This window comes from Cynoglossus semilaevis, chromosome 1 (genome assembly GCF_000523025.1).
Source record: "Cynoglossus semilaevis isolate Cse_v1.0 chromosome 1, Cse_v1.0, whole genome shotgun sequence".
NCBI classification, from domain to species: Eukaryota; Metazoa; Chordata; class Actinopteri; order Pleuronectiformes; family Cynoglossidae; genus Cynoglossus; species Cynoglossus semilaevis.
Window position 1 is genome coordinate 33953610 of NC_024307.1, and position 10251 is coordinate 33963860.

The window sequence follows — 10251 nt, forward strand, 5'->3', positions numbered from 1 at the left end:
TATATATATATATATATGTATATGTATATATATATGTGTATATATATATACATATGTATATATATGTATGTATGTATTGTATTCTGTATATAGTGCTGCGCGACGATGTGTTTGTCCACTCCGCTTGCGAACAAGTTCCCATGCGGAATTATATGAAAATATTATCGAAATAATTTTTTTTGATAAATGTATTATAGATGGTGTTAACGGTGTATCATTCCCATGAAACACCGTAGGTTAAGGATGTTGTTAACCGAGCACTCCCTTGTATATATATATATTTATTTTTATGTATGTCAGATGATTGACACTGTGCTGTTAGAATTATTTTATAGGTACAAACCAATTATTGGCTGCTGAAGAAAACCTTTTCAATTTAAAGGTCAGGGATTATCTGACACCATTTTTGGGAAAAAGGTTTTTCAGTTGTACTTTGCATAAAGAGACCAAAGAAATGAATAATTATTGTGTTAATTATTAGTTAAATTAATAATTAATACAATCATTGTAACCAACATTCAAAATTATTCAACTTTTGATACTGTAACTGACCTGGTTTTTCAGCCAGTATTTACAAACTTTACGTGACTGAGGCTTGTAGAATTCATTAGCAATGTTAATATATAGTTCATAATATAGTGACAGAATCGTTACAGTAACAAAAAAAAAAGTTTTTTTTCAGCAAAGGAGGCAGAAGTAAGAGTTTAAGTCGATTTGGATCAATTTGGAGGTTTGATATTTTATTTAAATTAGAAATAGTTGAAATGTTCTAAAGGTACATCTAATATAATCACTCACAATTAACTTGTATCAAACATTTTTTTTAAATTTCCAATATTTTCATTATTTTTGTGATAACCATTTTCTAACCTAAAAAAAAAATTAAACAGTAAAAATATAGAAAAAAATAAACCAAAAGACATCGGCTGGTAGCTTTTACCTAGAGGAGATCGAACACAGCATTGTGTTCCTCACTCTGATTGGCTCATGCATCGTAGCATCTCCTCTTGTCTGTCTGCCACTACGGGACTGTGTCAAAGACGCTGACACAGATGACAGTTAACAGCCTTTATTTTTTCTTTACAATAATGTGCGCCCCTGCGCTGTGCCCGGCTTTCATATACGGTCCATCCGTCTTGTCCGTCCAGTATTCACTCCTCTGTTCACTCTCCTCTCTCCTTGGCGTCGGCTCCCACTAATATAAGGAGAGGAGCGGGTTACTCGATTTTGCGCTAACCTCTGCTGTGTCGTGTATTTAATTTATTTACCCAATATGTATGTCTTATATTTCCATTCTACAACTTTACTGTGCATATAATTTTGTGGGAAAGGGTAATACAGTCTAGGGTTGATAACAGTGTGAGGGAGGATCGTAAAGGGTAAATATATACGTTAATAATATAATAACTATCTCGCCCCTATTTCACAGATTTTCCCTTTTTGCGGTGGGTCTTGAAACGCAACTATCGCAATAGGAGAAGGGACCTCTGTAATTGAAAATAAAAACCTAGAAAATGGCGTGTCTTAAGACCTCAAACAAACTTTCAGAAGTTTCAGAACAGCAGTGTGTAATCCAGTCTTGAACTGAGGTGTCTGCTGCTGAAGCCCTGGACTGGCTATATAGTAGAGTGTTTTTAATTTTTAAGGGGTATAATAATTTTACTAGTATTTACTAGTGGAACATCTCCAGGAGAAACTCTTGAGAAGTACTACAATCTAAATATACTTAGTCCTAGTATTGTCATATTTTTCACGTGAGGCTAGAAGTCACAGTGTCGGCACCTCGTGACATTTCCGGTCCTGTGCTTGTTCTGCAGGACACACGGTGACTTGGTGAGCGGTCTTTACCATCAGATCCTACTGTCGCTGCAGAAGGTTCTGTCTGATCCTGTGAGACCGCTGTGCTCCCACTACGGAGCTGTGGTGGGACTACATGCTCTAGGATGGAAGGTACATTTACTGTCTTCTTCAACCAATTTCATTCCATTATTCATCTCTATTTGACAACAAAATATACAATTCCTAATCATGACAAATAGTCGCTGGTTCGTCTGATCTCTATTAGCAGTTGCGTAAGTAAATATTATATTCCATTATTGAGAAATAGTTGCTCTCTGGAGTCTTTGTCACCTTCTTGTGTCTCTTGTTCACTACAGGCTGTAGAGAGAGTTCTCTTCCCGCACCTTTCTGCCTACTGGGCAAACCTCCAGGCCGTGTTAGACGATTACTCCGTGTCCAATGCTCAGGTCAAGGCTGATGGACACAAAGTCTATGGCGCCATTCTGGTCAGTGGATGCTTTTTACATCAGTGTTTCCCATCTTTTCAATTTTTTTTCAGACCCAAGGTACATATTTAATATTATTTTTAATATTTTTTTACTCACTATGAAAACTGTGCCAGTTTAGTTGTGCACCTGGCTGATATACTAAGCAGCAATTGAAGAAAGACTAGCCATCTGCTTCCACCTAGTGGAAGGAAATGCAATTATTCTGTGTGTTCCCTAATGTGCATTGGATCTAATTTGACCTTTTGCAAAACACCGCCCTCAAACAGTTATAGTCCAATCCTACATTCTAGCCACTGTTACTATATAAGTTTCTGATTTTAATATTTTCTTTTCTTCGATCTGGAGGTATTGTTCAAAAACGAGTCGTTGACATACACTGGTAAACGTCTCCCTGTCATAACACTGTGTTGACACCCGCATCTGCTCGACAGGCTAGCACTAACCCCGAACACTAACTTGGGCTTCTATGAAAGGTCAATTCTGTTTTTTTTTTTTTTGTTTTTTTTTTTTTACAATAACAGTTGTTTGTGTTGTGTACTGCAGGTGGCAGTAGAGCGTCTGTTAAAGATGAAAGCTCAGTCCCTGTCTCAGCCTGCAGAGGCAGCGTCCAGCACCTATGCTGCATCTGGGTTTAGCCATGGCGGACACAGAATGAGCTCCCCCGGTCTGAGTCCTCCTACAGAACCTCTGTCGGAGGGAACGCTCGGAATTGCAAGCCACCTGCAGGCAGGAGGCGCAGGCTGTCCCTGGGAGGAGTGGACTCCAGTCCCTCTCCCTGCTATGTACTGTGAGCTCTACTCCTTTTTTGGAGACAGTCTAGCTGTCAGGTTCAGCACAGGGCCTGGTTTAGGCAGTTACCCACCGTGCACCCCATCCCACCCCGTTGATGCCAGAAAAGAGCTGCCCGGCCCTACCTCCAACCCTGACACAACTCGCAAGATGCCGCAGCTTACAGCCAACCTCAACATCAGCCCCAGGCATGATGGGAGTCCTCGCACTGACCCAGCACCGCCCAGTCTGGCTGCTACAGGATCAATGAGGTAAAGAGAAGACCTAACATGTGAGGGAGACATCCAGACTCTGGTCTAAATCTCCCCTCTGAATCTGTACATTCTGTCAACATGTATGTATATATATATGTATATGTATGTATATATATATATATATATATATATGTATGTATATGTATATATGTATATATATGTATGTATATATACATACATACATACATACATCCATATATATATATACATACATACATGTTGACTGAATGTGTATGTGTGTATATGTATATATGTGTATATGTATATATGTATATATGCGTATATATGTATATATATATATATGTATACATATATGTATGTATGTACAGTATGTATATATGTATATATGTACAGTATATATATGTATGTGTATATATGTATCTATATATGTATGTATGTATATATATGTGTGTGTATGTATATATGTGTATATATATGTGTATATGTACATATGTGTATATATACGTGTATATGTTTATATATATATGTTTACATATATGTATGTATGTACAGTATGTATATATGTATGTATATGTATGTATACATATATATATATATATTATACGTATAATACGTTGGTATTATACGTATAACAGTGCCGAGCAAAGTGAACAAGTGGCGATGGATGAGCCAATCAGCGTGAGGAACACAATGCTGTGTTCGATCTCCTCTAGGTAAACAAAGCTACCAGTAATGTGTTTTAGTTTATTTTTTGCTATATCTTTACTGCTTAATTTATTTTAGGTTATAACATGTTTTTTATCACGAAAACAATAAAGATATTGGAAATAAAAAAAAAAAAATGTACCGTGAAATACCACGATATAGCGGTGAGGATTAAAAAAAAAAATTGGCTATGTACTGAAGGAGCCAAAGGACAATGGTGATATAGAGAAGGAACACTGTGTATATATACATGTATGTGTATCATTCTTTACATAATAATAATATAATGTATGTATGTATGTGTCAATCATTCCCTCCGGTTTGGTTTAACTCTCCTCAAATAGTGGGGCGGGCCCCCCTGGGGGTGGGGCGCAAAGGGCTTCTGATGGAACATGGCACACATATAGACATAAATGTACCACTGCTGTAATGCATGAATGATAACAGGCCTCCAGTCACTAGGTGGCAGCAACTCCTACAGTGGTTTGTACAGATAAAAAATATACATGTTATCAGGTTCTCAATAGTATTTCAGTTTGTGGGGGTGTGGGTCGGAGGGGGAATGAAAACATTTCTGTCCCAGAGATGGGGGGGGTCTGTTTGTCATTATCAGGTCTCTGACTCGCTCCTCCTCCTCAGTCCACCGCTCCAGATCCTCCTCTTCCCGCACAGGTCAGTGCTCTGCAAGTCTTTCCAGGGAGGTTTTCACCAAAGCTCGCTTTACCTCCCCGCAGACTGCACTGCCAGCGTTCTCATTTCTCATCGGTGGGCGTCAAATGGGTCGCCGCTGCCAGGGTCGTCGCCCCTTCCAGACTGCCTTCGCCACACCTGCCTCTCTCACAGCTGTACCTTCACGTTCCTACGCTCACAAACTGCCCGTCATCGGCAGGGTGGGTAAACCTGTACATCGCTGGACGTGTTCACATTACTCTCTTCATCTGCCGCTTTAAAAAAAAAAAAAAGAGAGATGGACATAGTTTAAAATTTTTGGTTGAGGATGTGTGATGGTTGTGGCCATCAAATGCTAGCAGAACAATGACTGTCATGGTGGAAACACAGCAACGGTTATCAGTGGGACTGGAGTGATGGCAATGTAATGTCTGGACAACAAAGTTCTCTTGTTTCTCTGATTCTGACGCAAGGAAAACGATGATGCCATTCCATTGTTTTTTCGATTGCATCTCTAGCTAAGATGTTTTTTAGTACTGATTTTCTAGTAGCAGTGGTGGCTTAGCACTTAAGGAAGTGGGCTTGGATCTGGAAGGGTTCAGGTTTGAGTCCACCAGCTGCCAAGTTACCACTAAGGTGCTCTGAGCATGTCACCGTCCCCACACACTGCTCCCCAAAAAGCTGCCCACTTTGGTGATGGGTTAAAAGCAGAGGTCACATTCTCTTATAACCTGGTGGACAGTTTCTAACAGTTTCAGCAGAACACAGATTATTCCCATAATCATAGTGGAAAACAGTGATTGAAATGTAAACACAGAACGTGTTTAAATAAAAAAAATACATGTTTTCAGTTCCTTTGTTTTTTTTTCTTTGTGTCAAAATTAAACCTTACTGAGGTTTATCTGTCTATCTATCTATCTATCGAAACCTTACTGAGGTTTATCTATCTATCTATCTATCTGTCTATCTGTCTATCTATCTATCCATCTGTCTGTCTGCCTTTCTGTCTGTCTATCCATCCATCTATCCTAACATAAGAACCATCTCGCTTCACTACCATACCTCCATCCAGTGACCCATTGAACAATAACTACCCCTGTTTGACATGGAACGCCGTCGGTTCTGAAACTGAAACATTCATCATGTAGCTTCATCATGTGCCTATTGTGTGCAAAACATTCTCTGCATTTTACCCCATTTTATTAGTTATTACATTTTTATCATTTACCACATATTATAAATTGGAAAGATAACATTAGCTTTATTTTCAATATTTGACCCAACTCTTTTAATTATACATACATACACTACTACAGTTTAGGAAGATCCGAATACTCCCATGCATCGGTTTTGTATAGTACATATACAATACAACTCATTTATTTATGCATTTAGTAAAATAATGAACTGTTCAGTTGTATTTTTTTTTAGATTATCAATATTTACTGTGGTACGCTGACTAAGAAGGGGAAACATGATGACGATATTTTGTTAATTAAAATCAGAAATACTGTTATGTGCCTGACAATTAGTGAGATGATTTTTTTGTATTCTCAAACAATTACTAGACCCTTCCATAATATGGTAGTGCCAGTAGTATTCTCAAGCTCATATGATTTGTAGATCCCCGTTTTAATAGGCTAAAAGGCAATGAATGAAAAATGGCCGCTCAAATGCAGGAAACCCCCACAGCAACACAGTGAGTTGAAGCTCAGCCAATCACAAGCGGGGAACGACACAGTCTGTTTTACATACAGTTGCTATAAAAAGAGCCGCCTCTGCCCGAGTCTCAGTACTCATTCGTCATTCGTTAGAGAAAATGCCTGATCCAGCGAAGTCTGCACCTAAGAAGGGCTCCAAGAAAGCCGTGACCAAGACCGCCAGCAAGACCGGCAAAAAGAGGAGAAAGACCAGGAAGGAGAGCTATGCTATCTACGTGTACAAGGTGATGAAGCAGGTCCATCCTGACACCGGTATTTCCTCCAAAGCCATGGGAATCATGAACTCGTTCGTCAACGACATCTTTGAACGCATCGCTTCTGAGGCTTCCCGTCTGGCTCACTACAACAAGCGCTCCACCATCACTTCCAGGGAGATCCAGACCGCCGTTCGTCTGCTGCTCCCCGGAGAGCTGGCTAAGCACGCCGTGTCTGAAGGAACCAAGGCCGTCACCAAGTACACCAGCTCCAAGTAAACGGTCATCTGCTCTTCAACTATAAACCAACGGCTCTTTTAAGAGCCACCCACTCTGCTTAGAGAGCATATTCCAAAGATTTTGTTTTTTTTATTGCATTATTTATTTTGATTATCCTCCAACACATCTGATCAAGTTGTTACTCCTAACATGTAATCATCTAATTTTTTTTATTAACCTATTATTTTACACTTTAGTACTCATGATGTTACAAATGCAATCCATTTAAATGTGTTCAGTTTAACAATAAACCTGTTTGACATGGAACGCCATCGGTTCTGAAACTGAAACATTTTAACGTTTTAATAGGCTAAAAGGCAATGAATGAACAATGGCCGCTCAAATGCAGGAAATGCAAATGAAAATGCAGGAAACCCCCACTGACACAGTGAGTTGCAGCTCAGCCAATCACAAGCGGGGAACGACACAGTCTGTTTTACATACAGCTGCTATAAAATAACCCGCCTCTGCCCCGACCGGCAAAAAGAGGAGAAAGACCAGGAAGGAGAGCTATGCTATCTACGTGTACAAGGTCATGAAGCAGGTCCATCCTGACACCGGTATTTCCTCCAAAGCCATGGGAATCATGAACTCGTTCGTCAACGACATCTTTGAACGCATCGCTTCTGAGGCTTCCCGTCTGGCTCACTACAACAAGCGCTCCACCATCACTTCCAGGGAGATCCAGACCGCCGTTCGTCTGCTGCTCCCCGGAGAGCTGGCTAAGCACGCCGTGTCTGAAGGAACCAAGGCCGTCACCAAGTACACCAGCTCCAAGTAAACGGTCATCTGCTCTTCAACTATAAACCAACGGCTCTTTTAAGAGCCACCCACTCTGCTTAAAGACCATGTCCTCGTGGTTTATTCATCGTTAAACATCGTCATAAGATACTTGTGTCTTGGGTACGTGTTGATAACTGACATGGCTTTTAATCATTAAATTAGTGGTCTTCATTAACATGAAAATAGTACACATTGCCTTTTGATCGCCTAACTAATAGAAAATCAGTCAACTAAACTAGTTTGTATTTTGTTTATGAAACCTAAATACAATTCATTACAATTCATTCAATTCATAATGGCTGAATCTGATAGCTCTTCATCCAGACTGAGACAAAACAACAACATTACCAAACACGTTGTGAAAGAAATGGCAGCTACCTACTAGCTGAATGAAGACAAATTGATAAAGGAAATTAAAGTTACATGACAGTGAAATTCACTCTTGAATGTGGAGTCCATGGCTCATGATTTAAAAATGAATAACTCAACTAACTAATTGTGAACTAAAACACATTTTAAGGTTTTATTTTAATAAAAAATATAATACTACTACTACTACTGCTGCTAATAATAATAACATGAAGCTGATGAAAGTGAACTTATTTAGCCTCAATCTCAACACCAAGAAGACAAAGGAAATCATCACTGACTTCAGAAAAACAAGGACCACACTGTACTCGGGTCTGAGCGGAGCAGGTCAAAGACTTCAAGCACTTCACTGCACACAAGAAGAAACAACTGCAGCCCATCATCAAGACTGCCCAGTGGATCATTGGCTCCCTGCTCCCACTCCTGGAGGAGATCCATTCCAACCGTCTCCTCTGAAGGCTAAAAAGATCAGAGATGACCCCTCTCACCCAGGACACTCTCTGTTCTCCAGCCTGACCAACTGGATGAGGAACAGCTTCTTCCCCATGGCTGTGAAGAGACTGTTGGAAGACTCAGAACACCAGCCCACAGTCTGCACACACACACACACACACACACACACACACAACACACTACTACTACTACCTCCCAGCCCTATGGACAACTGCAATAAACCTTTTTGTACAGACTTTTTATATAACTATTTATATCTGCACCTTATTTTGCTGCCCTTTCTAAAAATTAAAAAAAGGAGGCAGACCTAATGTTTTTGTCTAATCTTATCTTTTTGTCCTCAGAACAACAAACAATGTAAAATAACATTTACAATAAATAAAGGGGATATAGTATTTTCAACAAATACAAATTAAATATAATTTTAATAATATTTTCTTCAAGCTTCATTATTTGGGAAGTGTATCCAAAATTTGACCTCAGAACAACAAACGATGTAAAATAACATTTATAATAAATAAAGGGGTGTTTTAACAAATACAAATTAAATACAATTTTAATAATATTTTCTTCAAGCTTCATTATTTGGGAAGTGTATCACGTGTTGACAAACTACACTTTCTTTAGTCGTGTTTGAAATGGCTTATTGTGTTCTACAAATCTGACGTTGTGTAGCAGCTGTCAATACTCTGAGACGTCATCAGATGTTGAACCTTTTCCTCACTGTGCTAACGTCTATTTAATACCTTATAGCTCTAAGTTTAACCATCAACTATTCCGTGTCCCTGAGTACAGGTTAATTAGTGATAATATATCAAAGGAGATTCATGAGGATTCACAGCATTGCAGTAGGAGCGTCCTTCAGCAGCTCCACTGTTCCACGAGTCTCCATTATCTCTGTGTTTGCTGCTAACACATCGACTTCACTTTTTCTCATAATCCTCATCGAGAGCTTCTCGTTTTTGTTTAGACACACTAGAGGAACATGTTTCACAGCAAATGAACGGGTTTCGTCGGAGCGACGCCACATTTTTATCAGTTTTAAGCGACGACGAAGAAGGAAAAGCGACTGAGTAGTGCGAGTCTGAGCAGCGTTCACGACAGTTTTGGAGGTTGCTTCGACCAAACGCTGCGAACTACTGCTATATGAGCTACTTTAGAGTGAGCACAAACGCTGTCGCTCTCGGTCCAACCATTTGCTGTTCTCCTCCGACCCCATTCGGAAGGTTTATTCATACTTTTCGGTGAAGAGGAAACACAAAGTGTGCCGCTGTACTGAGCTCACTGGTGGGCCTCAGACTGGACTGAGTCTTCACGGTTCTCATGCTGAGTTAAAGTGCAGCCGGTGTGCAGGAAACTTTAGTTCTTTCGCTCCGACTTACAGAGATTCAGGCAGAAACCATGGCAGAACAAGCTCCCGCTCCCGCAGCCGCCGCTCCGGCCAAAGCAGCCAAGAAGAAGGCCAGCAAGCCCAAAAAGGCTGGACCCAGCGTCCGAGACCTGATCGTTAAAGCCGTGTCAGCATCCAACGAGCGCAACGGCGTTTCGCTCTCCGCCGTGAAGAAGGCTCTGGCCGCGGATGGATATGATGTGGAGAAAAACAACGTCCGCGTGAAGACCGCCATCAAGGCTCTGGTCCTCAAAGGACCCCTGGCCCAGCCTAAGGGAACTGGAGCGTCCGGCTCGTTCAAGATCAACAAAAAGGCTGCCGAACCCCAGCCTAAGAAACCTACAAAGAAGGCCCCCGCTAAAGCTAAGAAGCCCGCCGCCAAGAAACCCGCAACGG

General features: G+C 40.5%; 3 protein-coding genes across 6 annotated transcripts in view; all 3 read left to right on the top strand.

Moving 5' to 3' along the window:
* taf6l (TAF6-like RNA polymerase II, p300/CBP-associated factor (PCAF)-associated factor) overlaps positions 1-5512 on the top strand; it is a 12239-nt gene extending 6727 nt beyond the window's left edge. For all 3 annotated transcript variants that reach the window (XM_008328150.3, XM_025061338.1, XM_025061342.1), the window contains 4 exons: positions 1818-1950; positions 2157-2285; positions 2832-3328; positions 4611-5512. In XM_008328150.3, the coding sequence (XP_008326372.1) occupies positions 1818-1950; positions 2157-2285; positions 2832-3328; positions 4611-4947 (1096 nt within the window). In that variant the 3' untranslated portion in view covers positions 4948-5512. The remainder of the gene's footprint in view (positions 1-1817; positions 1951-2156; positions 2286-2831; positions 3329-4610) is intronic.
* A 939-nt stretch (positions 5513-6451) lies between these two features.
* On the top strand, positions 6452-7661 carry LOC103391759 (histone H2B 1/2-like). Of its 2 annotated transcripts, XM_017038193.2 has the most exons (2): positions 6471-6568; positions 7350-7661. In XM_017038193.2, exons 1-2 carry the CDS (start codon positions 6486-6488, stop codon positions 7639-7641), a joined length of 375 nt encoding a protein of 124 aa, XP_016893682.1. In that variant the 5' UTR covers positions 6471-6485; the 3' UTR covers positions 7642-7661. The 2 variants fall into 2 exon arrangements, with proteins under 2 accessions (XP_008326383.1, XP_016893682.1); XM_008328161.3 differs by lacking the exon at positions 7350-7661 and having other exon boundaries at positions 6452-6880.
* Positions 7662-9183: 1522 nt separating this feature from the next.
* LOC103391779 (histone H1-like) overlaps positions 9184-10251 on the top strand; it is a 13765-nt gene continuing 12697 nt past the window's right edge. Inside the window, exon 1 of the mRNA XM_017037035.2 lies at positions 9184-9944. Within this exon, the coding sequence (XP_016892524.1) occupies positions 9867-9944 (78 nt within the window). The 5' untranslated portion in view covers positions 9184-9866. The remainder of the gene's footprint in view (positions 9945-10251) is intronic.

Bases quoted from the DNA above. Each gene is read 5' to 3' on its own strand.
- LOC103391759 (XM_008328161.3), top strand. From the start codon at position 6,486: ATGCCTGATCCAGCGAAGTCTGCACCTAAGAAGGGCTCCAAGAAAGCC.